Source organism: Penicillium expansum (assembly GCF_000769745.1).
Source record: "Penicillium expansum strain MD-8 chromosome Unknown contig224, whole genome shotgun sequence".
Taxonomy (NCBI): domain Eukaryota; kingdom Fungi; phylum Ascomycota; class Eurotiomycetes; order Eurotiales; family Aspergillaceae; genus Penicillium; species Penicillium expansum.
Window position 1 is genome coordinate 408,409 of NW_015971275.1, and position 27,749 is coordinate 436,157.

Below are 27,749 nucleotides of genomic sequence, written 5' to 3' on the forward strand. Positions count from 1 at the left end.
CCATGTGCTTGTTTCAGCTCGCGCCGGCTCTCGGGATCATCCCGCCTGTCTTGCTTATTAGGGGTTTCAATCGCCGCTGTGGATAGTGTCAGTGGTTCTTTGTGGAATTAGTTGATATTTGAGCTTGTTGCTAGGTGCTAGTGTGGAGACTTTTTTTTTGATGTGCATAGGTATATTGTTGTCTGATTATCCATTAAACTTTATACTCAACGAATTGGTTGGAAATGCAAATATATATTTGCGGAAATATTAGTCCAACGACATTGCAGCAATCGTGATGCAGCCACTACAAGTACGAGCCCGTTCTTATCACTCCTATGGGGGTGTGAAGATGGAGTAATGATATGTGTATATATATCATACGATAATGGCTGGCTAGTCTTATCCAACCATGCAACTTGAATCGCACCTTTGGATTGAAATGTCTTGAGCGAGCGTCAAAGTTATAGCACGACCTGACGAACAAAGTATTCCCACATAAATTCCCGCCTTTGTCTCGAGTATAGAGAATAAAGATGAACAATCTGGGCGATACTCCGAGGGTAACCATATGAGATTTTCTCTTCGATATGTTATCCAGGCCATGTCAGTGCTGATGCCATATCCTATCTGCTGTCCCACGGCAGGGGATAGATTGGGAGTGAAGGCCAAGATGAGAGTATCACTGATAAAATCAAATGTACCACCAATGGTATGCAGGCGATTCAGAGTTTCTGTATCAAATTGAAGAGCATCGGAAAAATCATCCTTGTTAACCACCTCAGTGGGAGCTTGGGTGATTAAAAAATCAATATTAATCGATGAGATGCATTGCCCAGTGGCCGAATCCCAGACCGTGACAATGTAGTCTGTACTTTTGTTTGTCTTTGTCATTGATGCGAGCCAACGTCCATCCAAAGACCAGGAAATAGACCTGACTTTACCAAAAGGCCCAGCTAGAACTGCTATACAGCGTCTAGCCTCCGGATCCCAGATTCTGACTGTTTCGTCGGTTGACCCTGACGCTAGTCTTCCATCATGCGACCAGACCAAGCAAATAATTGGATCGACATGTCCCTCAAAAGCTGATATGTACTCTCTCGTGACTGGGTCCCAGATATGCACTTCTCCATACCATGACCCGGATGCGAGCTTGCAGCTGTTCTGGGACCAGGCAATTGAGGTAACATCCTGGCTATCGGGGAGTATTGATGTGCAGCCGGTCATCGGGTCCCATATTCTTACTCCGTCATAATATAGCAACGATGCAAGCCAAGCTCCATCTTTTGACCAGTCGAGCTTAGCCCACACGTATACGTCAACTATTATAAATATAGATCTGGGCTTGTTGATTGTTGGATCCCAGATTTTGATTGCTGTCCCAGCTAATGCGATATGTCTTCCATCCGATGACCAGGCAAGTGAGGTGCCATCTAAGCGATGTGATTCAAAAAACGACACACAATCTCCAGTGGCTGTGTCCCAGATTCGAACTTCTCTATCCTGAAAGGGGCTTGATATTGTCGCAATTAGATTTCCATCCGGTGACCAGGAAATAGATTTAATGGCAACATGTTTCTCGGCTCCCGATACATAATTTCCAGTCATCAGGTCCCAGATTTTGATCGTTGCGTCAGCTGATGCTAGTCGACTTCCATCTGGAGACCACATGACTGGAGAAAATATATTCCTATGTTGTGTTATGATTGATAGACAAGCTCCGTTGTCTGGGTCCCAGACTCTCACGGTTCCATCGGCTGATGCTGAAGCGAGTCGACTTACATCTCGCGACCAGGAAAGAGACCGCACTATCCTGCTGTGGCCCTGGAGATTTGAAATACATTGACCACTGATCGCATCCCATATTTGGATGGTTTATCTTCCGATGTCGAGGCGAGTCGCCTGCTAGGCGGCAACCAAACCACCTTTGTAACGGGACTTCCATGTCCCTTAAGAATAGATAAGCATTGCCTGGTGTCTGTGTCCCAAACTCTCACTGTCTTATCCTCTGACCATGATGCAATTTGCATGAAATCTGGCGACCAGGAGGTTGTATATACTGGCTCGACATGTCCACGGAGGGTTGATATGCATTGGCCGGTGACCGGGTCCCAAATTCGAATAGTCGTATCTTTAGATGCCGAGGCGAGTCTCTGATCATGTTGCAACCAGACAACATTGTATAGTGCATCCTCGTGTCCTCGGAGAACGGATATGCATTGTCCTGTGACTGTGTCTCATATTCTCGCAGTAGCATCATAAGATGCGGATGCGAGGCGCCGGCTATCTTGGGACCACGCAATACAGTGTCTCCCAGTATGACCCTCAAGTGTTTGAAGGCATGCACTCCAGTCGTCTTCCATCGGTGACGCGTGGATAACCCAGTCTACTCTATCTTTTTGATAGCAAAGCTTGGTCATGCTCTGGGTTGGACTGAATATCAGAGACGAACTATATACCTGTAGCGGGCTGCTCTCAATTCCTGCCCTATAATCAGTATCGGAAATTCGATATCTGTGCTCCCAACGATTATACAAAGAGGGATATATATACCGTTTGCTAGCTTTGCTATGTGCTCGTGGGCGAGAGTATCCACGGATTTCGGATTCTCAGGGTAGATGTGGGCTCCATGGCGCAACAATATTTGCATAATACCTACCGCTATGACGATGGGGTGCTATGGGGCCGGGCGTCCTAACTCAGGTTCTGGTAGGTGTTCTGCATGGATAGCTCGGTCTCTCACAGGGTATCCCTCTTTGATGAATTGGGCTACTGCATGGATCGATCCCAACTTAGCTGCCTGAAGAATGCCATCCTCGTTCTGATGGCGAAGGTTGTATCGATATAACAGGCGCTTTAGCATATGATAGAAGCGGCATTTAACTTGTATCAGCGCGTGGAGATCCTTTTAGGATTGTAATTGCTGCCAAATCAAGAGTGTAATTTCGTTGGATACAGTCAAAATGTCCATTTTGAAGGAAGGTTCGAGACGTGGGCGTTGACAAGGGACATAGATGTAAGGCGAAGAAGTAAATGAGCGGAGACTTTTAGGGATTCTATTGTGGGAAAAAAATATAGCCATTTTACCACTAGGCTATAACAAAAACCAAGGTTCCTGTTCAAGGCCTAGGGGGTCATATTCCTCGTTCGACGTCCATCTTACCCGCAGATCAAAAAGCGCCAAGAGGTGAGCACTAAAATGGAAAAGGACAAGGTCTATATCGTCATGTCAATTCAAGTTGTATGTTCCCCATGTACAATATCAACCTTTTTCAAATATACACTGTAGAATACCTTATTTCTATATTTTGTGTTTGATGAGAAGCCTGTGTCTAGTTGTACTGCCCAGGTGAGGCACACCAGCACTGCCCAGGTGGACAGTGGGGCTGGTACGCCTCACCTGGGCAGTGTTGGTGCGCTGGGACAGCAAATCTATGTATCTCACACAATGTACCTTTTTGCCGCCAACATTCCGACCGGTCACTTCGACTTGTTTATCTCTTCAGCATCACCTAATGTTGAGCCTAGGAATCTTGCTTCTGGGCACTAACTTCCAATTTCTAGAGTACCATTCGAATCAGTGGTGCTTTTGACGCACCCCCGATAATATGGACTCCTGCACACCATTTCAAGGCAATTCCGATCTGTACGGTCTTGGAATTCGCCTCGGAGTTTATCTACAGTGGATCTCAGCGTGGATCAGCCTGCTCCTAGATCCACATTCGGCTCAATTTATCTACGACACCAACTCGGTTTTTGTCTTCGCTATAATGGTCGCAAGTATCATCGCAGCACAGCAAGGGACGGCGGCCATCGAGATATATATCATGTTGCAGTTCATGCTTGGCTCCTTCGTTACTACGCTCAGCACGCTGGGTATGCGTCTATGGCTCATGAGCCCCAATCGGCTTGCTAAGCTGGAGACAACCACAACCATGGCGCTCAAGTCATTATTGAGTGTTACAAAGGCTTTTCTAGATTTCCTATTTAAGAAGCCATCTGCAAATCTATCAAATGGGTGGCAGTCTGATTTATCGGCTCAAAACGAAATGGGTACCACTCGCAAACCGTTCTTGCTCCTTTCGACAACACTCAGATTTCTGGAGCTATGCTTTTACTTCTTCGGGACGCCTGTCAACATGTTGTGGACCCTGAAGCCCCCTGGACTCTCTTGGTCAGGAGTAATTTGGAGAATGACCACAGCTGCCGTGGTTGCCGCGTATAATCTCATATTCTGGTTTGACGATTCTAGCAGTGGTACACAGCAACCACCTAGACAAGGCTGCGGGCCTCTCTACATCTTCCTCCTCTCAAAGCAGCCACTAAATGGCTCGGTTGTCACTCTATGCCGCGCCGCGGCTATTATCATTGCTATCTTCGTCTTCCCTCCAGCTTCCCTCCTCCTCCAGCTAACACTCGTGCTTTTGTGGCACGCTTTGCTGTTTCTGTACCGCGATATTATCTATTCTTTCAACCCAGTCGCGCCCCAGGCCCTTAATTCAGCACTTGGCAGAATCAATGTGTTCCTAGAAAAGCAAGGAATACCATTGCTCTATGTGACGCCGTTTGGCCTATTTGGCCTCCCGGTCGCAACACTCTCGGATCTACTCGGGTTCTTGGCCACACCGAAAGCGGACGCAATTCGCTTTTCTGACGTGATCAAGGTTTGTGTGTCGCTAGGGACTGGAAAGGTGACAGGGAATGAGAGGGAAAACACACTACCTACGCGTGGTATGGGGATGACGCCAGGCTGGAAAGAAGCTAGGTGCCTGAAACCGCTATAATACTCCTATTCTGTGAAAAAAAGCTTCTAACTATTGTAAAATAGCTTCCAGCATCGGACTTTTTCATCCCTATGGAACGTCTATGTCGTCCTGAGCATCGCGTGGTTCATCGCTAGCATTGAATACACAATACACTGGAACTACATCCAAGGTGTTCACGACATTCAGACCACGGGACAGCTTATTCCCTTTGTCATTGGTTGTGTAAGCGCGTCGCAGGTTATCAAGAGGCTTATGCTCTTTGCTTGGGCGAAGGTTAGTCAATGACTCGTCAGAGGAAAGGCGAATACAGCTCAAGCCAACGCTTATGTTGCTCGTTTCCACTCAATACTTGCCCGCTTTTATTGCTTCCCGAGCTAACAAGGTGGTAGAAATATCCCGACTGGGCAGACACCCGGCTTGAGCTGGGAGATGGCGCAGATGGTCCTATTATCTTCAAGATTGTGAAGATGAACCAAGGTAACGATTCAGAAGAAGAGGTCCCAAGGGATGATGATATGGGCAATGATCAATTCGAAAGGCCTATTTCGATAATGCAAATAAGAAGACAGAGTGTCTGATATGCATGCCGATACCAACACCTCTGCATAATAAACCTTTAGAATCAAGCTCGGTGTCCCGGGGCAAGTAATATATCATCAAGTCAATTCAAGTCGTATATGCGCCATATATAATATCTACAATCTTTTTCGAAACTTATGCACTGCAGTCATGCTGCCATCATGATTAAGATTTACTCTTCGTCCTCGTCCTCGTCCTCGTCTTCATCACCCTCTTCTTCATCTTCATCGCCCTCCTCAAACTCAACCCCAATATCGCCAGTGATGTCCCACCGATCACCCTTAGCCGCAGCACTGACATACTTGACGAACTTGAGAGTGCCGCTATCGCGCAGCACAATGCTGAGCCGGTTCCATCCCGCTTGCGTGCTGAACAGAATACCATCATCCTCATCTGCACCCGCAGACCGGTAGACAGCCGGATCGGCCTTGGTCTTCTTCCGACCCAGGACTTGGTCAGCGTTCTCGGCATCCTCCTCATCGTCGTCATCTTCATCCTCATCACCAGCCATGTAGATCTCATACCCGCCTAGGGCAGGACCTTCCACAGCGTCGTCGTTTACGTTCTCCTTTGGCTTGGATGCCTTGGCAGATGAGCCATTGGCTTCTTCATCCTCGTTCTCATCCTCATCCTCGTCTTCCTCTTCTTCCTGCTTCTCCCAACCTGTGCTTGGGGTAAGACAGAGCGAGAACTCGAGTCGAGGCTCCTCGCCTTCGTACGCACTAGCAAGAGTATAGTCCGCACCGCGACGGAACCGTCTCGCAAGCAAATCGTGGCTCGTGAGATGGTCCACACCAGTAATAAGCCCGAGCCACTTCCGGAAAGGCTGCGATGGGAACAGTACGTTCAACAGCTCCTGAATCGGGCTTTCGGTATCATTCTCGCCGGAAGCACGCTGATACAGGAAGCGATGCTTGTGCGGAGGACGGGCAACAGTCCACCCGCGCTGTGCCTGGATCTCATCCGCAGAAGCAGGCAGAGGCTGTCTCTCCTGCTCCTCGATGTAAGCGCTCACGCGCGATCCAAACTTCTCACTCAGGAACCGCTCTAGGCTCAGCGAGGACTCGGCTGAGAACGCGTCCGACATCTCCTCGGCGATATCGGGTGTTAGGTAAGAAGGCGCAATGTATTGAAGCAGGAAGGCTAGATCGCTTTCTGTAAACTCGCCCTCGGTCTGCTCTTCCACCTTGCCTTTGCCCTTGCCTTCGACTTCGGGTTCCTCCCAGGACTCCGGCTGCGGTTGCGGTAGGTCGTAGATATCACCACGGCCCTGCAGCTGTGCCAGACTGCTGCGCTCGGCGAGCTTCTCTTCCAGTCCTTCCTCGTAGCCGTCTTCGCCTTCTTGCGGGATGTGGAACCAGCCGCTGATTGCCATGCGGACGCGCTTCTGGGTCTTGTCTTCGCCTTCGCGTGCGTGGTACACTTCCTCAACATCGTGGAAGCTCTCACCTGGCTGGACCGTGAAAAAGCTCAGTTGGTTGAAGGCGGGAGGGATGGAGAGGCTGTGGTCCGGGCTGGGGATCTTGACGTCCTCGCCTTTAGCGTCCTTCTGGGTTGTTGTCGGAAACAGGCGCAGGGCACCGCCCCACTCAGCTTGCCAGGGTGTGTCGGGGTCGGTCAGGTAGAGGATGTAGCTGACGCGGCGGCTGCCGATAACATCGTCGTGGCACAGGAGGTGGCAGCCCTCGGTGTAGACATTGATGGCCATGTCGGTCTTTTGCCCGCTCAGCTTGCCGGAGCCAGTTACGGATGACAAGTACTCGCGGAACCGCGCTGAGTACATTGCGTCGCGCAGCTTCAGTACTGACGGCAGCTTTGAGAGGGAGGAGTCATCCAGCCCATCGAGGTTGGCGAGATCGCCAGACTGGAAGATCTTGTAAATATCTGTTTCCTTCTCGGTGAAAGATACTTGGGTTTCGATCTCCTCGCGGACGGAGCGGAGGAGAGTGGGTTCGATCAAAGGGTGAATGACGCCGTGGAGGTAGCTAGAGATTTAGAAATGTCAGTTTTTCGTGATTAGATTGTTTTCCTGTGTATGCATACGGAGAAGACTTGGCGTATTCGCTGGTGTACTTCTGTTGCTCCGCGGTGTCGAAAAGGCCGTCGCGGAAGCGGGCAGCAGCTTCCTCGCTGGAGAGAGCCCGTTTCTTGGACTGGGGCATGGCATTGCCATCGAGGGAGGCCCTTGCGTCTGTCTTGCGCTTCATTTTTGAGGTTTGTAGAGGAATGGGAGCTTCAACAGCGAGTGGTCTGATGTTTCATAGATTTTTCCGGGCGGTGAGGGCGCACAATGAGGCGGTCAACTGTGTGGGGTGTTGCATCAACAGCTCAAAGATAGAAGGTCACAGTTCATTTCTAAGATTTAGTCTATTGTTATACAAATAATACACCTCTAGCTTATAGCTTAAATCTCAATCAACTTGCATTTCAAACACTTGTATTTAGGAGGGCTGGTCTCTCTTCGTAGATGAGGGGTGCATAGCCGATACGCTCATCCCTATCCGAAGGCAAACTAGTTCCTGCACGTCTTTCCTTTATCTTTCCGATCTGAAATAGCAAAAGTTCCTTCATAACAGCCACAATCTTTATTTTAATCTTCGAAGCCATCGCACATGTGATTGCGGCAAATCCAGGCACCGCTGTCGTCATCACCCGCATATCCCGCGTTATCACCGAAAGACCTCGATTGTCCCCCCCCCCACTTAGTCCCGACTTGCTTGATCCTCAACTTTGTCGAATCTCATCATGCAGCAACAAGGGGCTGAAGCCCCAATCCCTGATCAGCCGGGAACTCCACCTCGTCCCCCTTATTCCCCGGTGACGCCCGTGTTTGCTCATCTCGCGCCAGTCGCCTCCAACGAGCCATCAATCGTACCGCCACCTGCATCTCCTTCACCAACATCACACCTCCCTCCACAGACATACCCCAACTACTCACACACCCGGCCTCCTCCGCCCAATCCGCCCGTCTTCAAGCCCCGACCGCCCCCTGTCCCTATCTCCGAGAGCGAGAATCCAGATGCCATCGCGCTCCGTTCCGCCATCTCGATCCTGCAAATGCAGAAGCAGCAAAGTTTGCGCGACATCCAGGCTTTGGATCGCATGAAAGAGGCCGCCGCGGCTGATCCGGAGGGGTTCGCGCACGAGCTGGCAGCAGGTCGGTTGAAGACCGAGGACCATGGTGCTGTGATCCAGTTCTCCGAAGACGATGCGGGGGACGACGAAGAGAATGAAGAGGGTTCAAAACGCACGAATCCAGACGGATCACCGGCTTCAAACTTTGGTCATATCCCTGTCCCGCAGAATATCGTCCGTATGCCCCCTATCAACTGGGCCAAGTATCAGGTTGTTGGAGAACCGCTGGATCGCATGCACGAGGAGCAATTAAATCGACCGAGCTCCGGAGAGCCTGGGCGAGGGCGCGCACCAGAGCATGTGTTAGCGTCGCCTTATCGGCCGTTGGTAGATCAGTTGGAGGGGCCCTCGAGACTCGGTCGTCCTAGCAAGGCAAAAAAGACTTGAGTCTGTAAAGTGGCTATCATTATTATGGGATTATGGACTTTTACGAAGTTATGTACTTTACACTTTATGAACAGAGCTGGGCTTGCATGTTTCATTGACTATTTCATATGGTTTCGTGTGTGTTTTGGCGCTTTGTTTTGCGCCCTTGATTGAAAAGACGGAAAGAAAAGAAACCTCATTCCCCCCCGCATACAAATAAGACATATATTTGACTCTTATGTACTAGAAGGAAAGAGAGAACAATCATGACTTATTTCATCCTAAGTTGCTCCTGCAGGTCTTCAGGTAAAACAAACGGAGTTTCCTCAGGCAAACAACCCTTAGCAGCTTGAACATCCCCACGCTTAAGATATCCATCAATCTGCCTCATAGTAGCAGTTACATCAGTAACAGAAACAATCCACTCATCAAGATACCTCCCAACAGCCTCCCCACTCAACCCGATCTGAATACTTCGATAACTCAATGACCGCATTGAAATATCCCGCTCGGGATCCCACTGAACGCGTACTGGACTGACACGCAGTTTCTTCTGCCACTCCTCCTGGCTTATATCCTCGTCAGGCGTGTAGTGACTCAAACAAGAATGGCGCAATGCCCATTCAAATCCCTCGCGGGTAATCGCTATCGCCAGGACACGCTCCTGTCGGGACTTTGTTGCCCAACCTGATCGGTATGCCATCCATAGGAAAGAGGGCTTGATCCATGTCATTCTTTCTCGTGAAAATGGAGGGACAAAGGTTTGGGCTTTGAGCGCTGAGTCGGCTATCTCGGGGGAATAGGCTTGGTATACTGTGATTGTACTTGGGGTTTGTTTGGCTCGGATTGCCCTGTGGGCTTTTGAAGCCATTCTTGAATGTGTGGGGCAGTGCTGTTCAAGAGCTGTGGACGATTGTAATGGATATGGACACAGTATATTCGTATACGGGGAATATGAATTAAGTGGCGAGATAGCGAGATAGTGTCGCAAGCATGGGAAATAGATAAATATCAAACTTGAAGGGTGTACAAAAAAATATCTATATGTTGTATGTACTGACTCATAAATACAAGTCCACACCAGGCCCAATCGGGACTCCGCGATGCAGGAATACATGGCTCCCGCTGCCCCACATGGCAACTATAAAAAGAAAAGTTTAAATTGAAGAACTGCTGGCCAACTTTGTATAGTGTGTCTATATGAATAAGGGCATTCAATCGTCAGATCGACGCGCCTAAGGAGCTCTCTACAAACTTATCAGGAATGGCTTCGAGTCAAAATATCATTGCCAGAAGTTCGAAGAACATTAAATGGGAGAGTGATCGTCACCAACTTCACAAAAAAGGCAAACAGGGACACCGTATGCCTAGTCCTCAGCCAGGGGAAACCTCACCATCCTCCCCTGGCGAAGAAGAGCGAAGAGCAAAACAGAATAGCCAGGCGTCCACGGCCCCTAAAGACGCCTTCCGATGGTCTTATCGGCTGCTGCCATTGCGTCCCAGTAGAGGGTATGGGCCTCCTGGGCACGCTTTTGGGTGGTCTCGGTATCTGTGTCGCTATCGGCAACGTTTGAGATTTTGATTTGCTCGAGGAGGGGGGGATCCAAGGTGCGGTCGATGCTTAGCTTTTCAGCAACACCAGAGTCTACAAGAAGCTTGGTGTTCTCCCTGAGACGTTCTTTGGCGCTAGGGTCATCAGGCTTGCATGTTGAGAGGATATGGTTCTCTCCAGCTGCATTGACGGGCAGTTGGTTAAGGTGGATCTAGGATACCTGAATCAGTAAAAGCCGAGGAGGGATGAACTGGAACAAGTATTTTACAGTGGGGGCACCTGGTGGAGTAGCGGTCTTTAATGTCAAGACGCTCTCGCTGAGGGGGATCTCAGAACTAGTTGTGGCCAGGGTGGTGACAATTGTATGCTCACTACGCTGCTGGCTGTACTGGACCATGGCTTGTCTCCAGGCCTCATAGTCAGTAATGCCCTCAGAACGCTTAAGGGCCAAAATTTCCTCAAAGGAGAGTGAGATAGGGTGATGTTTCTCCATTGCTGTAAGTATTGGTGATATGACTTGATGGTGTGAGGTTAGATGGATGAAAGGTGAGGTTGGATGAAGGTGAAAGTGAGAGATAGGAAAGGAAGAGTACTCACTAGTGAAGGTTGTGATTTAGATATGAGGAGCGGAGGGATGCTCAGTTTGAGTTAGAGAGGGAGGGATCTTATTCTGATGCCGAAGATGTTTGGTCCCAAGGCTGACTGCTTAGAAGAAGAGCTCGGCATATGGAAGATAAGAAAACATCAAACAATTGTTAACACTCAAAAAGCCTAATTATGAGAGAGATGTGATAAAGAAGTGACAGAAGTCTAAAAGGTGCCACAAAATGTTCACGACATATTGATGCTGCTTGTCTCAATGGGATTCTCAATTGACATAATAACAATTGATTCCTTCCAAATAGAAGGAGCGATGGCCATATCTACTAGGCATTATACCAATAGGAAGGGCACACTAGTCTTTAATTCAGGCTTAGAAGGAACCTACGATCAGTTCCTTTCCTGATTGATATTTCAGTATCCTAGCTGACAAGATAGTTCTCTCTGTGCCGTTCATTGACATATGTACCGGATAATGCCTGGCACTCGAGACCGTTCCCTTTCCATATTAGTGCTCACCCCTTGCCGCTTTTTGATCACTGAGTGCTCTTTGAGTGTAGGATTGTATAAAAAATTGTAACAGTATTGTATTTTACAGAGTACTTGAACTTATCTGTCGGTTCCAAGAGATACGGTACGCGCTAGTTATACAATAGACCAATGGTCGGCCTGATATCATAGAATGAGTGTAAATTTTTAGAACAAAAGCCGATACTGCGCTATTGAACGAGTGCTCATGAAGCGGTATATGGCTAGGCGAAGTAGCCATCTATACTGTAGCAAATGAGTAAGCAAAATGGGTGCTGCTAAAACTCGAGTAAGCTAGTGCTGTAAGGACCACTTTTCTTGACACTCTCTTCTCTTAGAAGAAGAGAGGATTCACGCTAGACACACATTCATTAAAACTGAATGCTGTTACTCAACAAAAATTCATTCATGATGTGCTATTAATCAGAGGACGCATTCGCCTACACGGACTACTCTCTATTTTCCTACGGAGTGTGGGAGTGGTTGATTGCTCGTCCTCTCTGTTGATATCGACCCGTCTGCTATGCCAGACTGCCATCGTGCCATCCTCATTTCAACCTATATTTTTTCCCCATGTCGTTTCATCATTTCCATAAGCCCCTACCCAGCTATAGAGCTCTTCAAAGCCCATAAAGCCCATAGCCCAGCCCAACCCAACCCGCAAATGGGCTGGGCTTTGGGCCTGGGGTAAAAGCCCACTGGGCTTTAATGGGGGCCCCATGGGCCCCAAACAATACAAACATGCCGAGAATTCAGAAGTTGAACCCCCGTTTCTAATCCTTATTTTAAAGGTAATATTTTATTAGTTTATATCGTTAAGAAATAATTACTGGTCATCTCTCTATATCACGTTTAAAAAGGCGAGAAAGCGCGTTATTTAGATAATTTATAAATTATAGAAGTTCACTTAGAAAGTAGTAGTACTCCCGTATAGATCTTAGATATATATCGAGTGTTGGAGTATTAATATTATACTTTTTTGTAGTATCTTAACCTCTGATTGGATTTTATTTAAATTTGAAATACATACTTATATAGCTATAACAATTATAAATTCTAAAAATTTAAACTCTATATAATAAGTAAAAGGTTAGAATACAGCGATTATAAGATACTAGGTAAACCCCTCTTCACGGGCTTTGATGAGGGCCTTATGGGCCCCCATAAATGGGCTACGGGTTAGGTTGGGCTTCGAAGGTTAGGCCCAGAGCCCACTGCTGGTTGGGCTTTGGGCCCGGTGTTCGGGCCCATTTACGGGCTTTGCGGAACGCTACCCTATCTGTTGAATTAGACTAGCAGGCTAGAATAATACAGCATGAAGGAGCTATCTTGATCTACTGAGCTGAAATATATGGGTGAGAATCAAATAAGTGAATTTGTCTAATCTACTAGGTAGAACCTGGAAAAAAGCTCTTGAAATACAAGCTTGGACCCGGTTTACTATGCCGTAGGCATAGTAAACCTCTGCCGATCAGGGGTAATCGACAGGTGAGGCGTTTCATATTGGCCTATCCACGTGGGACAACAACCAGGTCAGAATTATGGATTTTTGCGATACATTTCGGGAATTGAATTCCCAAGAGAATAGAATTAAGCACAATTCTCAAAACTATCATCTGCTTTGAATCGCTTGTTACTCAGTATTCCTAAATACCCTTCCAATAGTGTGACTTCGGAACATTGAGCTCCACGTGTAGCGGCGTTTCCGCAGACGAGAAACTCGCATGGACAGTATATGGCCCTTCCTGGAGCTTCCATTGACCCTCCCGTGGGTCAAAGAAGCTAAATGCATACTTGTCAAGGACAAACTCCGTCCCTTTTCGCTCTCCTAATTCCAAGTGGATCTTTCTAAACGATTTTAACTCCTTCGGGGGGCGAGGGTGCTGTGCCCCAGTCGAAGTTCCATTGTATGAGACGTAAATCTGAATAACAGTCTTCCCAGCCCTGGAGCCCGTGTTGCCCGCCTCGCAGGCAAGTGTGACCTTAGTCTGGTTTGGCTCGCCAAATTCAGCACTAGTAATTTTGAAACTGAAGAGCTCAAAAGTCGTATATGAAAGGCCGTATCCAAAGGGGAACTGGGGACTGGGCGTATCTTGTGCATCATAGAAGCGATACCCAACCCTGAGCTTTTCTTCGTAACGAAGCACGTCGTTATCATCGCAAGGGAAGTTGTTGAAAGCCGGGTTATCTTCATTTTTCCGGGGCCATGACATGGGGAGTTTCCCACATGGATTGACGACACCAGTCAGGACCTTGGCTACGGAGTTGCCGCATTCTTGGCCAGCAAACCAGGATTGCAAGAACACGGGAACATGGTCGATGAAAGGATTGACCGTTACGGGAGCACCGGAGAAGTTTACCACAATAGACTTGGGATTTTGAGCTGCCACCGCGGAAATCAGCAAGTATTGGTCTTTTGTCAAGTCCATGGTCTCACGATCGTAACCTTCCGACTCGAACTCGTTCGTGTTTCCCACAAAAACAATGGCTACATCAGCTTCAGAGGCAATGATGGAAGCATCATGGATAGCCTTTGGAATGTCGAAATATTCCATGAAGCGGAGTGACGAGCCCTGGAAAACTGTCCCCTCAACACGACCCAGCACATCTGCGTCAGCTGCCCACGAATGAACGTCGATCTTGACGCGTTGATACTTGGCCAGGCTAAGAGAAAACTTCCGCTCAATCTTAGCTTTGTAGAAGTAAAATGACTCAGGCTGGAGAATAGGCTCTTGTACCCGGTGGAAAACCTCTTCGCCGTTGACAAAGACTTTCGCTACCCCGGTGGTAATAACCGAGAAAGTGTGGAGTCCGTCGCTGTGCGGACTGAGGGCAAACGACATGCGAGTGCAGTATTCGCGGTCGAGGAACTCCGGCCATGTTTCCTTGATCATGTACTCAGCAACGGCAATCCTCTGCTCATGGACCTTGTTGCGGCCCACGGCAGAACCATTAAACCACTCCAGCAAAATTGGGAGATCCTTCAGATCTCTCTGGCCTAGGGCAGTGTCATCAATTGCGGAAATTACATCGGGCTTACAATGGGGAACTGTCGCATGTACCGGAACGCCCGGGCTATGCCGGCATTGGAGCCCTGATTTCTCTAGAGCTTCCAGGGGAGAGACGGTATGCTGAGCAAGAACCTTGGCACTTCCGCCGCCGCCAATGCTGGGTATCGTTGCATGATGACCTATCATGGCCACGCGTGTACCGGGCTTAAGTGGCAGTAGCCCATTCTCGTTCTTGAGAAGGACAGCTCCTTCAGCGGCGAGTTTCGCGATAAACTCCATGCGGTCGTCGTCAGGAATCGACTTTTCCGGCAACTCTTCCGGGTTTTCAAAGCGGCCTGTCTTCCTAGCCAGTGCCAAGATTCTCTCCACACTCCGGTCGACTGCTTCAATAGGCACGGCGGAACTCTTAATCTCCTTGAGAAGCTTTAAGCCTCGCCATCTTGTTGGGCCCGGCATCTCCAGGTCGAGACCGGAATTGACAGCCTTGGCGGTTGAGTATACGCCAAGCCAGTCCGAGACGACAACGCCAGAAAAGTTCCATTCCTTTCGGAGAATGTCTTCAATCAGTCGATTGCTATCGGCGCAGTATTCTCCGTTGACTTTGTTGTAACTACACCGAATCTCTGATTTAGCCACTCTCTTATGTCTTCTCAGAAGTAAAGAGACTTACGATGTCATCAAACACCATGGGTCTGAATCGCGGAGCACAAGCTGAAACGGAAGCATGTATATCTCCCGCAGGGTTTGCTCGTCAACCTCTGACGTCATCTTTGTGCGGCGCTTCTCCGAGTCATTCGCAACAAAGTGCTTGGGGGTCGCCGCAATTCCCTGCGATTGGCAACCTTGAACAAATGTGAGAGCCGCATCCAAACATAAGATTCGACACTGGAGCCCTACCATTGACAAAAGCAGCGGCCAAAGTTCCTACGACATATGGGTCTTCGGAATATGTCTCATAGTTCCGTCCCCCTATGCACGCTCTGATAAGCAATACCGTAACGCGGACAGGGCTGGCAATGGGACAAGCTCACCTAGAGGGGACCGGATGATATTCATGGTTGGAGCCAAAAGCACGTTTGCTGATTTAGTGATTGTCTCCTTGGCGATTTCCTCGCCGAGCTGATGGACTCTGTCGACATCAAACGTAGCCCCAATGCAGGTCGAGCAAGGGAAGCAGGCTGCAGTGATGCCACTAACGTAGCTTTCGCCTCGAGCCCCGTTCGGCCCATCGGACATCTGTCATAAGTTAATGGCGGGACAAGACGAGACGAGACGAAGAGGCTTGTTCGAGGCAAGGTACCTTGATGTGAGGAATGAATACATCGTCCTTCTTTATAACCGGAGTACGCCACCAATCAACCGCCGACAGAAGCTGCACCTTCTCCTCCACTGATAGGCGGTCCAGGAGCTGGGTCTCGTTGGCCATGGCCGAGAGAATAACTAGGCTAGATACGAGCAGGGAGGCAATAGAGTAGACACACACACACTTTCTGGCAACGGATGAGGGGCGTTGTTCAAAAGATAAATACGGCTTTATTCTTCTTGTTCAGACTTCGGAAGTTATCCAGACATATGAGGCTCGTAGGTTGGGGAAAGGAACCCCGCGCAGCTCATCAAAGTATGCTCTCGGCTCATACCTTCGGGAAATACCCGATTCCCGAACGCTAAGCTTAATTCGGTTCGGGAACCTGTCGCATGTCTCGGAACTGGCCAAGTGGACGAAATCGCAGTTCTTGGCGAGACAACGTTGCAAGTGCTGGGCAGCGAGGGGCACTAATCTCAGGCATTCCAATCATCCCTGATATGCTTCACAGATAATGATATAGCACCATGAAGAAAAATAACTTCAGTGCGGGCTTCTTTCGGGGTGATCAATCAGCCCTGGCTGAACGGTTGTGTAAGGGGCGGTGTTTGGGGCTGGGGCCCCGGTATCTAGATCCATCCCCCACACAATATCGGGGTATCAGATTCTTCTCCACGGGGAAATAAGGGCGGGGTAAATACGAAAATTAGGCTTCGGTTAGCGATTTCCTGTTCTCGGGTCCCAGGTATCAAAAAGGTGGTGGATGCCCAGCTAATTGGGGACGAAACGAGCAGTCCTCTACGCCTCGTCGATTTTCTTGGACTCACTCGCTGTTATTCTGATAGTTTCTTCTGAGCATTGAATCCTGACCCAATCAGACAACATTCTCCAATGTCCAGGCAGAGTACTGAAAAAGAGCTGCCCAGCAGCTCCTTTGTGGAGAAAGCCACCTCAGGCTTGGACGCAGATACCTTGGACGTCGGCCAGCACATCCAAAAACTTGCCGACGAGTGTCCGCCCTTTTATCGCAACCGGAATTTGTTCATCCTGTACCTCCTCATGATTCCAGGATGCTTGGTTCCTGCAATCACCCTTGGTTTTGATGGTGCCATGATGAATGGTCTGCAGGCGGTGCCCAGTTGGGACGTTTGTTAGCTTCCTCTTTTCATTTATCTTGTTCCTGTTGACGTAATGGCCGAGACTGATGCTCATTCCGCTCCAGATTTCAACAAACCTCGAGGGAGTCTCCTTGGTATCATGTCTGCCATTCTGCCCCTTGGCTGTGTTCTTACCACACCTTTCATCTCCATCGTCGGCGATCGCTGGGGTCGACGGACCGGTATTTTCGTTGGCTCTATCATCATGGCGGCTGGTGGAATTATACAGGGGACCTCTGTTCACAGTAAGTTGTCACCAACCTAGCCACAAAAACTTCGAAGCACTTTCCCATCCCCGCTTTACTGACACCCGTTGCTTGCAGTCGCCATGTTTATGATATCTCGCTTCATCATTGGAATCGGCATCGTTTTTGCCAACGCATTCGCCCCCATGCTTATCGGTGAATTAGCCCACCCCAAAGAGCGTCAGGTCATCACCTCGCTGTACCAGACCTCTTGGTACATCGGTGCCATTATCGCTGCCTGGACCACTTTTGGCACCTTCAGCATACCCAACAACTGGTCCTGGAGAATTCCCTCTCTCCTGCAAGCCGCTCCTGCTTTCTGCCAGATATTGGGGGTTTACTGCCTGCCCGAGTCCCCCCGCTGGTTGATTGCCAAAGGTCGCGCTGAGGAAGCCAAGGCTGTGCTGGTTAAGTATCATGCCAACGATGATGTCAGCAGTGAGTTTGTCAGTCTCGAGTTTGACCAGATGCGCGATATCATCGAGGCAGAGATCAACAATGAAACCGGCTGGTCGGCTTTCTTCACCACCCCCGGAAACCGTAAGAGGCTGCTAATTATCATCTGTCTCGGCGTGTTTTCGCAGTGGTCAGGCAATGGACTGGTTTCGTGAATACCCCTACACATCCCCCATTATGGGATTGCTCTGCTAACTAAGTTTAGGTACTACCTTGTTCGAGTCCTGGAGACTGTGGGTGTTACTGAGACCCGACAAAAGAACATCCTCAATGGTTCATTGATGATCTTCAACTGGGTCACGTCGGTGGCTTCTGCCTTCCTCACTGCCCACATCAAACGCCGCACCCAATTCCTCATCTCTGGCTTTGGCATGCTGGCCGTCTTCGCTGTCCAGACTCTCTGTGCCGCTTTGTTCAACGACTACGGTAACGTGACCGCTGGACACGTCGTCATAGCCATGCTCTTCCTATTCTACTTCTTCTTCAACTTGGCCTTTAATGCGCTTCTTTACTCGTATCCCGTCGAAGTCCTTCCGTACCCCATGCGTGCCAAGGGATTTTCTCTTCTCATGCTTTTTGGCAAGGCCAGCAATTTCATCAACATCCTGGTCAACCCAATCGGATTACAGGCAATTGGTTGGAAGTTATACTTGGTTTACGTGGCCTGGCTTTGCGTCGAGGTTGTCGTTATTTGGAGGTTCTTTGTTGAGACAAAGGGTCCCTCGCTTGAAGCAATCGCTGTCCTCTTTGACGGCGAGCATGACAAGTCTAAAAATGAGAAGAAAGAGCCTACAGAGAAGGAGGAGAAGGAGGCATAGAATACCAATTTCCTAGTAGGAGATCAAGTTTAGTCTTGGACTGAGGGGTAGCAAACGGGCTGATCTAGCATCCATCAGACTGAGGGGAGTGGAAGTACTTGTTGGTGATGAGATATGTTGAGTGATCTTTGAGCGTAAACGACTGTGTATTTATTTTAGCGCATGAGTAACTGGGTGAATACAATTGCCATGAGAATGCCTTCCGTGTGCCGCAGCAGCAGTCAATCTTCTTTCTGGGGTCTACTCGCCGAGTTCAGAATCTCGTCCAAGGGTCTTGGGCCCCCAGGGTCTTTCTGTTCGGTGGACCATTTGGTCCAAATCACTGCAAAAGGGCGTTCAGAGGCTGCCATTCTGCCCGAGTCAGCCCGGAGTAGTGGCCACCCCCAAAAACCCTACTGTGGGAGTCATACGGTTCCGCGCCACCGACGAACAACCCTCGATTCAACTTGCTTTGGTAGAAGGGGCAATGCTAGCCGCTATCTCAAAGTATGTATCTAATTCACTATGTCGATTCAATCTATAAGGTACGTTTCTTCCTCTCTTATCTCTGAAATTCTCATGTGTGGTTGCTAAATATGTTCTTTCACAAGTGGATTCAAGGTAGGGATATGGTTTAATTTACTGCAAGGACCGTTCCAAAACAAAAAGCGCAAAGTAGTGATAACAATAAAAACCATCACAATCATAAAAATAGTAGGAATAAATAGGAATAGTAGAAAATCAGGATCCTCTACGGCCAAACCACAAACGTCAGATACGAGGGTAAGGCCAAAAACAACCAATTCAGACACAGGATTAATAACATATTCATATCTAATAATTAGCATGTACATCTTCAATCACCAGAATCAGATCAAATAAATGGCGAGCTAAAGCTATGACGATGTGTTCTATTCTTACTCTAATAGTAAATGGGAGGCAAAATTTTGAATTGCCGCTTCTCACTGGCGTCAGATGTCCGTTTGTCATCAGCTGCTCCTGATTGATCACGACTCATCGGTATCCACGATTGATACCCCAGATCTGCACGCACCCCGCAATTCGTACATTTACGGAGTTTCCTGGGCGACTCTGTGAGTGCGGGGAGAATGGGAATAATCCAATCGCGTATTGGGATGAGACATTCGGGAGCATCTAATCCACTGGTCGGGAACTACCCGTGCCCGAGACGTGCGCGACCCAGACCCCGGGGGAAGAAATGCCACCTAGTGTCGAGAACTGGCTTCGACTCGGTATTATGTAAAGCTAACAGATTTTCTTCTGCGAAGTGGATCATATAATTCATCGGCTTCTATGATTGACACGTCCTCATCATCTTGATATGAAGGCTCGCCACTTACTGATAACCACATTTCCCAGAAACCGTACCGAGAATAAAGATTATTTGTTGCATCGGTTTACGCCGCTTCTGTGAATCCTTTCACTCTAGATTTCTTTCGTTTGAGGCTTCGACCTTTTCTGCCTTATAGACTGTTAAGGTTGATAATTCAAGGTAGTTATGGAAGGGTGAGAACCAAAACTTCCTTGCTATCTACCGCAAGCACCAAAGTCTCGAAGAGATCACGCTCTCAAAAGAGGGTTGGCAGCAAGATATCTTCGTCTAAGTTTTGTAAAAATTGAGCAGGAAGCATGATGTCGCCGATGTCCGTGTCCCAGTTCCGAAAGAATGGATCTGGGACCCCGAAATCTGTGTGATCAGGCTGCATCAGGCTGCCGGGGCCTTGGTTTATCTCATCTTGCCCCGCAGCGTCTGCGGGCGCTTGGCTCGCTCGATATTGATCAGGCCCTAGTTTCAATTAGCTGGACTCGAGGAGGACGTAGAGCGGATGATCTCACTTCGAGATAATTTTGCGCTATGGCTATGCCGAAGCTCGTCTAATGCAATGCAATAATCTCGGGCGGATGGGTGCACCCCGATCATTCGGTTCAGTGTTTCGATGCATTCATTCCACGAATCTTCCAGTTGCACTGGAGTTATACCGCTGAAGTCTGCGCCACTTGATTCGGTAAGAACAAGAACGACGCCAGCACTGATTAAATCTTAATGAAATGTTAGCAGTTGCGATAGGGTACCAGTGCAGACTTGAATGATACGAACAAAATACTCCGTACCACCATGCACCTGTTGCATCCTCTGCTGTGGCTTTTGACAGCGAATGAATGAGATCACACGCAGCTTGTACGCATCTTAGGGCAGCATTCTGGCGGTAAATAATTGACCAGGAGCCAGGCTGCGCCTGGTCAGAAGGAGACATAGTGGCGGAACAGTAAGCGCTGAAGGTAGGCCGGTATAACAGCAGCTTCAAGTGTAGATACCTGGAGATAAAGTTACTATTTGGATACGATTATTCACCCACGGCTCTTACCTAGCATGGAGAACGTTGGATTGTCGGCGGAAAGTGCGATTTGAACTTGTAATGTTGGGTAGCTTCCATGCAAAGACGGTGGGGAGCGAGGATTCGAATTCTTCCAGCGCTTTGTCTATCTCCATAACATCCTTGAAATTCTTTCCACGCGTAGGTGAGTGTTCCTCGTCTGAGGAATCGTCTTCACTGTGATAGATTTTTAAGAGGACCTTCCAAAGGATTCCAATGAGCTTCATATTTTGGTGCCAGAATTGATTCGTAGATATTGTTCCTTCGGGCTGTCGACTTCCTTGTTTGTCGAGAGAAAGGTACTTGTCATCAATCGGTGAGGGCAATGGAACTCTTGAATGATCTGAGGTCATGGGTGGACGTCCCATCGTCATACTAATAATTCTGTGAAGGAGTTAGTCCTGGGAGTTACGAGGAGTAGATAGAATGAACATACACATCCATTTGTACACAAGCGCACCAGGCTCGCCAGCGTATCTCCTGTTCCAGAGCAGTCATGTGGCTGAACTGTCGGCGATTTCGCAGACCGAGGCCGACTGCCATCCGATGTGCCATCCCGATCACATTCCAGCATCTTTTGGGGTATGGTGTACACTGCAGATATATCGCGACTATCAAGAGCGCTTGGACATGGGCTAGACTTCCGCTGTCAAGGATATCAATGTTCATTAAGCTCTTCATCCGTTCGTAAAACATCAAAGAAGAGGTTCGCTTGTCGCAAGGGTCCATGTTGGAAAATTCACATGCTATGGCAAAAACTGCATTCAAAGCACAATTGAATACAGTGGGTGGGCAATCCAAACCACCGAGGCCCACGTCTGGAAGGTTCTTGCTCGTGTTGTTCTCTTGATTAGTCCATAAACCTTCATATGTGGCTATAAAGCTCTCTTTATGAAACCAGGGGTAGAATGTATGGTTGCTGTTGAAATAGACATCGAGCAGCCAGTCTGCAAGACGTCTAGGCGGAAGCGAAAAGTCGTCTGAGAGCAACGTGGCCATATTTGTTGACGAAGACACATTAGGACTAGATGCAAAGGATGACGGAGACATGCTGCTTATCACCGCATTCTTCCTTTGCGACCGAGCGTCTCTGTTCCTATGTGAGCCTTGGGTATATTGATGTACTAGGGATACCAGAGAACTTTGTCCATAGTACTGATCATGACAGGCCGCGTCGGGTGTACTTGGCACCGCCGTTCCCATGGCGGCGAGAGATATGGGCAGTGTGTTATTAGTGGGAGAGGCAGTATGTTCCTTTCGAGGTTCCCGATCTGAAAGCGCAGTTTCAGCTGGACGAGGGGATCCGGGAGGTTGAGCGGTTCCCTCTAGATCTGCAAGGTGGGCACGAAGTGAATGGAAATACCTGAAGCATAATTCCAAGTCAATTTTGAACATGTGAAGAAGACACAAGGAATACCCACGCTTTTTCAGTCTGATATTTGGCCGTTTCCGCAATCACTAGATACTCGCATGGTTGATCTGTGTTTCCCCGCCTTTGGCAGGCACCGCATTTTGGCCTGTCTCCATCGCAACGCACCTTGCGCTCTCGGCAGTTTTGACATGCTAGCGCGACGCGCCTGCGCTTCGGGGACGAACTTTGAGCAGAACCGGATCGTGCGTGCGCCTACATGGCCGTGACGAGAGTAAGCAGGTCGTTTCCAAGGACCAGAGAACACTGGATCAGGCTCAGGGATACCACATACACTACTCTGGACTGGTTTTGTCATGTTTACTCAAAATAAGCAAACTGAGCCACCTGCTTGTAGAAATGATATTAAGGGAGCCTGATCGCGACTTCGGGAATTTCGCGTAGTTGGTCTCGGGAATTACCCGACGCGCCAAGGCGGCGAAGCTGACGTTATCATTAGTTATATAACTAGCGGGGATGAAGTAAATTCTCTGACTTCTGATGTCTCATGGTGTTTCTCTTAGTTCTTTTGTTTGAAGTTTCCTTTCTGTCAAGGGCAGTCACAGGACTCTTTCAGGCTATCTTCCCCCCTCTGTTCGCTCCATCTCTCCTCCTAGCCGTAGAAATACAGGATGTCTTTGTGCCTGCTCTGTTTCTGATCGATGCTTCCTATCTTCTACTATGCTCAGCGTAGCACCTCATGTCATTCCTTGTAATAGAGCAATAAAGTTCATATGATCCTACCTGACTGTTTTGTATTGAAATTTTCTAAATCGTGAATCTTCTAACTCTAAGACAAAAGTCAATCATAGAACATGCGCATCAACGACGGCCGAGGTGCCCCCTTGGACAATCTCAATAGCTTCTTTGAGAACGGGCACCAAATTAGTAAGATCCTTAACCCTAACCGCATGAATGTTTCCATCACTGGCAGCTTTCGCGATACCGGAATAGTCTGGGCTGGGCTCGAACGAGATGTTAAGCTCACGATTATCAACCTTCGATCCATGTCCATCTGGGTGAACAAGCAGCATCGATCGTCGAGGTGCGTTCCAACCTGCAGGAGAGCCAGTGTTAGTGTGGTGCGCTAGTACCAGTCAGGATGTGAGCTCACCTTGGTTGTTCAGCACGATTGTCAGGATAGGAATTTGGTATCGGTGAGAGATCCAGTACACGCTCGACGGAACACTGAAGAGGAAACTTCCATCTCCCACCACTTGAACAACGAGTGGCTTCTTGGTCGGATTCAATGCATCAACAGCCAGCTTGATCCCCAATGCACCACCACCGCTCCATCCAAGGCCACCTCCTCCGCAGTTAATCCACTGACCGGGACCGGTGGGACGGACTTGATCAGCAACGAGAACTGAGTTAGTGACAGCCTCAACGGCAAAGACGGTGTCATCTGGCACAAGCTCTCTCAATTTCTGGCACAAGAAAGAGGCGTTGAAGCCAGTTGAATCCGTGGACAGATCACATCTCTCATCGAGAGTTTTAATCAGCCTCTGGTGACTTTCTTGGCGCGAACTCAATCGTTCTTGTTGAACTGGCAATTTCAAAGCCGCTTGTAAAGCGGGTGACGAATTAATGAATGATGATACCTGAGTCAGAGCGGCCGTGGCATCAGCCAAATATCTCCGAATAGCTGGGAGATAGAACAACGGCATGAGTTTCTTCAAAGGATCAATGTCGATGTGAATGATTGTTGCATTTTCATTCGGGCGGCATTGAGTAGGAACCCAGGGAACATCACAATTGACAATGAGAATGACATCAGCAGTTTCAATGCTAGGGTCTGACCCATATCGCATCCCCAACCAGCCTGGATGGTCGGCAGGGAAACACATGTCACAACCGCCAGTATCGAGAACGCGTAGACCTGGTACCGCGTCTGCTAGTTGGGTCAAAACTTCCACCGAGTCATGATCACGGCCGCTATAGCCAGTGATGAGAAGTGGCTCCTGAGCGTTGACAAGGTGATCCGCAATAAATTCCACATGGGCCTCAGGAAGGGCGGCCGCCTCACAGGCTTTCCAATGTTCAGCATTCAAGGAGTACGGCTGGATGTCTTGTTCCATGACTTCACGAGCTCCCATCAAATACACCGGACCCATCGGATCGCTAGTTGCGAATTGCAAAGCGCGGCCGACCATTTGCTTAATATTTTTGCCAGTTTTGATTTCTCCAATATAGCGGCAATACTGTGCGACAATTTGCTTCTGGTCTGGAACATCCTGAAGCCAATGGCTATCAATTTCTTGATCAGTAACGACCCTTGCTATTGTGGGTTGAGGTTCCACTCACATATATTCAGTGCGAGAGCCCCGCATCTCCCCCTCCATGGTAAAAGGAGATAGACCTGCAAAGATCAGCACTGGCGCACGTCCTGTTGACGCATTATGGATTGCAGCCCCAAGGCCAGAGGTGCCAACATCCACATGAATGATAACACACTGAGGCTGTTTGGTGACTCGTGCGTATCCATCGGCCATCGATAAGGCGACCATCTCGTTTGGGCAGGTAAAGATTCTGGGGAATGAATCTGGCTTCTCTTTCAGCCCCTTTGCCATTGCCTCCATGATGCTGGGGTGATCAGAGCCCAGGTTCACGAAGCAATTCCGGACCCCCAACTCCCACAATGCCTCGAAGAAAGCATAAGATGCGGTGTACCTGTATGATATTGAGCTTCAAAAGTATATTCCCGGGGGAGAGGGGGGGGAGATTTGAGTTTACATCTTGGTTGTATGGTCATTCAACTGTTCTCAATGTAGTCTCTGCCAGGTTTTGAGATATAGGATTCTTGATTATTATATTGAACCCCCATCTTGGAGATAAATAGATGGATCGGGTATTTCCCGAGGTCGAAATTGCCATCCATCGATGATTCATCGAGGGGCATATCTTGCCCCGATGGTTGTGGTACAAGTTTGAGCCCAGTCGGCATCGGAAAGTACAAAATCCCCGGAAAATACCCGAGGCCGAAGCCCAGGTCGGTGATCAGGCTGAATCATTCATATTACAAGGTATCGTGACCTCATACTTTCAAGAACATTAAATAATCTCGTGGTCAAAGTTTCGTTCCATTTTACCAGAGTGGGATTACCGAGATCTTCATTGAAGCCATCATCATGTTACGACGTTTGTCCGCAGTCAAACCTCAGCAGAAACTCCAACCAGCAGCGAGAAGACAAAGGTCCAAGGCATCCTCGATCCTTCTCAATGGATCATCGTGTCGTGCATATTTCCATGGCACATCTGAACCTCGTTCAGAATCCGTCGGCTGGTTTAAGCTCCTCCTAGCCGCTGCTGGTGCATCTGTTACCACGGCATCTTTGATCTATACTTTGAAGCAATCACCCCCTAATGAAAAGACAATCACCAAACCAAAATACGCAACGCTTGAAAATATGGAGAAAGTATGTCTGTCTTCCTCAATTGTTTTATCTTACCTCTGACACTGGCAAACAGGCTATTGCAGAAATTCAGCAAGAGCTGGGGGAAGAATGCATAAGCACAGATGACGAGGACTTGAAGATGCACGGCTATTCGGAATGGTCTTCAGTCAACATCGATCGTCTTCCTGTAGCGGTTGCCTTCCCTGAGTCCACTGAACAGGTGGCCACAATTGCCCGAGTTTGCCATAAACACAAAGTGCCCATGAGTAAGTACCAGAGCACTAGGACGGAATCTCAAACATAAATTGATTATGATCTTTAGTCCCATACTCTGGCGGATCTAGCGTTGAGGGCCATTTCTCTGCACCTTTCGGGGGCGTAAGTGTTGACTTTCTCAACATGAGCAAAGTTGTTGCCTTTCACCCAGAAGAGTTTGTCTTCCCTGTTCCGTCCCATGAGGTATGATCAAGGTCTGACCTTTATAGTATGGATATTGTTGTACAACCGTCGGTGTCCTGGATGGCACTGAATGAGGACATCAAAGAAAGTGGACTATTTTTTCCGGTTGACCCTGGGCCACCGGTATGCTTTCATCTAACCCATCATGTTGTTCGAGATTCTGACTCTGATATTAGGCCAAAATTGGAGGAATGATCGCAACCAATTGCAGGTAGGTCAACTATCGGTTGATTTTCCTGATAAAGTTGAACAACCGCCATACTGATTTGCGAACAAAGTGGCACAAACGCCGTGCGCTACGGGACAATGAAAGACTGGGTTGTCAATTTGACAGTCGTTCTCGCGGACGGAAGGGTGATCAAAACTCGACAAAGGCCACGGTAAGTTAGTTTTGTCTCTTACAGGTATTACAATATTCTAATTCAAATCCAGCAAGTCTTCGGCCGGCTATAACCTGAACGGATTGTTTACCGGTTCTGAAGGAACACTAGGCTTTGTCACTGAGGCCACTCTAAAGCTAGCTCGTATTCCCGAAGAAACCGGCGTTGCTCTGACAACGTTCCCTACAATGAGAGATGCCGCCAATGCGGCCACCCAAATTGTCCGGGAGGGAATACCAGTTGGGGCTGTCGAGCTGATGGATGATGTTCAGATGGTTGTCATTAACAAAATGGGATCCACTGGCAGGGTGTGGAAAGAGATGCCAACACTATTTTTCAAGTTCAGTGGCACAAAGGCAGGAGTTCAAGATAATGTCGAATCCGTTCGAAAGATCATTGACCAAAATAGGGGAGGTGATCTTGAGGTGGAAAAAGACAAGTCCAAGCAAGCAGCGCTTTGGTCCGCACGCAAGGAGGCCTTTTGGAGCATGCTTTGCATGAGAGAATCTGGCCATGAGGCCTGGTCTACTGATGTGGCTGTCCCCATCTCTCGACTTCCGGACTTAGTCGGTTGGTTTTCACCAAGTATACGACAGTTTGGTGCATGATTTGGCTCACATTGATAACAGAGATGTCGAAAAAGGATCTTGAGAAGCTGGGGCTCTTTGGCAGTATGCTTGGCCATATTGGTGATGGTAACTTCCATGAGACTATTTTGTACGACGGGGCCAAAGAGCGTGAGCAGGTGTCAAAGTGTGTTCACGATATGGTTCATCGCGCGATTGAAATGGAAGGGACCTGCACAGTGAGTGATATCCTTGTTCGATTCGAGCTCTCGTGAGTACTGACTGAGGCTTAGGGCGAGCACGGCATTGGTTTGGGCAAGAAAGAGTTTATGGTGAAAGAGGTAGGAGAGGGGAGCTTGGCTGTCATGCGTGGGATCAAAAATGCGTTGGATCCCTTCTGGTTAATGAACCCTGGAAAGGTTTTTGACCCTTAAACTGTAAATTTATCATCCATAGACTTATTGTACTGCATTTCTTCTTGACTTGAATATCGCGAGCCAGGGAAAATCTATTGACACACTCATTCTTCCCTTGATGGTGGTTCATTCCCTTCCCCATACAGTAACCAACCTCTTATTACCAACCAACCTTGAATAGCAAGGTACAAATGCTCTGATAGCATGATTAGCTAGTACTTTTAGCCTCAATTACGTGAAATATACACTATCGGT

The 27,749-nt window shown here is 48.4% G+C and overlaps 10 protein-coding genes across 10 annotated transcripts; 4 read left to right on the forward strand and 6 right to left on the reverse strand.

Annotated features, from left to right (window-relative positions):
* Positions 1 to 3,587: 3,587 nt before the first annotated feature.
* On the forward strand, positions 3,588 to 5,323 carry PEX2_067800 (uncharacterized protein; the record flags this gene model as incomplete). The annotated part of the gene is made up of 3 exons (XM_016744051.1): positions 3,588 to 4,744; positions 4,808 to 5,018; positions 5,135 to 5,323. 3 exons carry the CDS (start codon positions 3,588 to 3,590, stop codon positions 5,321 to 5,323), a joined length of 1,557 nt encoding a protein of 518 aa, XP_016599764.1.
* A 173-nt stretch (positions 5,324 to 5,496) lies between these two features.
* Positions 5,497 to 7,531, reverse strand: PEX2_067810 (oxidative DNA demethylase; the record flags this gene model as incomplete). Its single annotated transcript, XM_016744052.1, has 2 exons — positions 5,497 to 7,309; positions 7,368 to 7,531. 2 exons carry the CDS (start codon positions 7,529 to 7,531, stop codon positions 5,497 to 5,499), a joined length of 1,977 nt encoding a protein of 658 aa, XP_016599765.1.
* A 538-nt stretch (positions 7,532 to 8,069) lies between these two features.
* On the forward strand, positions 8,070 to 8,846 carry PEX2_067820 (uncharacterized protein; the record flags this gene model as incomplete). Its single annotated transcript, XM_016744053.1, has 1 exon — positions 8,070 to 8,846. One exon carries the CDS (start codon positions 8,070 to 8,072, stop codon positions 8,844 to 8,846), a length of 777 nt encoding a protein of 258 aa, XP_016599766.1.
* A 250-nt stretch (positions 8,847 to 9,096) lies between these two features.
* Positions 9,097 to 9,696, reverse strand: PEX2_067830 (DUF4291 domain-containing protein; the record flags this gene model as incomplete). The annotated part of the gene is made up of 1 exon (XM_016744054.1): positions 9,097 to 9,696. One exon carries the CDS (start codon positions 9,694 to 9,696, stop codon positions 9,097 to 9,099), a length of 600 nt encoding a protein of 199 aa, XP_016599767.1.
* Positions 9,697 to 10,279: 583 nt separating this feature from the next.
* Positions 10,280 to 10,870, reverse strand: PEX2_067840 (uncharacterized protein; the record flags this gene model as incomplete). The annotated part of the gene is made up of 2 exons (XM_016744055.1): positions 10,280 to 10,588; positions 10,646 to 10,870. 2 exons carry the CDS (start codon positions 10,868 to 10,870, stop codon positions 10,280 to 10,282), a joined length of 534 nt encoding a protein of 177 aa, XP_016599768.1.
* A 2,281-nt stretch (positions 10,871 to 13,151) lies between these two features.
* PEX2_067850 (beta-glucosidase) lies at positions 13,152 to 15,942 on the reverse strand (the record flags this gene model as incomplete). Its single annotated transcript, XM_016744056.1, has 5 exons — positions 13,152 to 15,126; positions 15,187 to 15,358; positions 15,414 to 15,485; positions 15,548 to 15,752; positions 15,817 to 15,942. 5 exons carry the CDS (start codon positions 15,940 to 15,942, stop codon positions 13,152 to 13,154), a joined length of 2,550 nt encoding a protein of 849 aa, XP_016599769.1.
* Positions 15,943 to 16,710: 768 nt separating this feature from the next.
* PEX2_067860 (Major facilitator superfamily domain, general substrate transporter) lies at positions 16,711 to 18,495 on the forward strand (the record flags this gene model as incomplete). Its single annotated transcript, XM_016744057.1, has 4 exons — positions 16,711 to 16,969; positions 17,042 to 17,221; positions 17,300 to 17,828; positions 17,883 to 18,495. 4 exons carry the CDS (start codon positions 16,711 to 16,713, stop codon positions 18,493 to 18,495), a joined length of 1,581 nt encoding a protein of 526 aa, XP_016599770.1.
* A 1,568-nt stretch (positions 18,496 to 20,063) lies between these two features.
* On the reverse strand, positions 20,064 to 21,869 carry PEX2_067870 (fungal specific transcription factor domain-containing protein; the record flags this gene model as incomplete). Its single annotated transcript, XM_016744058.1, has 5 exons — positions 20,064 to 20,281; positions 20,332 to 20,535; positions 20,594 to 20,811; positions 20,862 to 21,254; positions 21,307 to 21,869. 5 exons carry the CDS (start codon positions 21,867 to 21,869, stop codon positions 20,064 to 20,066), a joined length of 1,596 nt encoding a protein of 531 aa, XP_016599771.1.
* Positions 21,870 to 23,084: 1,215 nt separating this feature from the next.
* Positions 23,085 to 24,857, reverse strand: PEX2_067880 (Thiamine pyrophosphate enzyme, C-terminal TPP-binding; the record flags this gene model as incomplete). The annotated part of the gene is made up of 3 exons (XM_016744059.1): positions 23,085 to 23,335; positions 23,393 to 24,525; positions 24,583 to 24,857. 3 exons carry the CDS (start codon positions 24,855 to 24,857, stop codon positions 23,085 to 23,087), a joined length of 1,659 nt encoding a protein of 552 aa, XP_016599772.1.
* Positions 24,858 to 25,406: 549 nt separating this feature from the next.
* Positions 25,407 to 27,512, forward strand: PEX2_067890 (Vanillyl-alcohol oxidase, C-terminal subdomain 2; the record flags this gene model as incomplete). Its single annotated transcript, XM_016744060.1, has 9 exons — positions 25,407 to 25,694; positions 25,747 to 25,939; positions 25,996 to 26,104; positions 26,159 to 26,255; positions 26,309 to 26,343; positions 26,411 to 26,512; positions 26,565 to 27,082; positions 27,142 to 27,317; positions 27,372 to 27,512. 9 exons carry the CDS (start codon positions 25,407 to 25,409, stop codon positions 27,510 to 27,512), a joined length of 1,659 nt encoding a protein of 552 aa, XP_016599773.1.
* Positions 27,513 to 27,749: the final 237 nt, after the last annotated feature.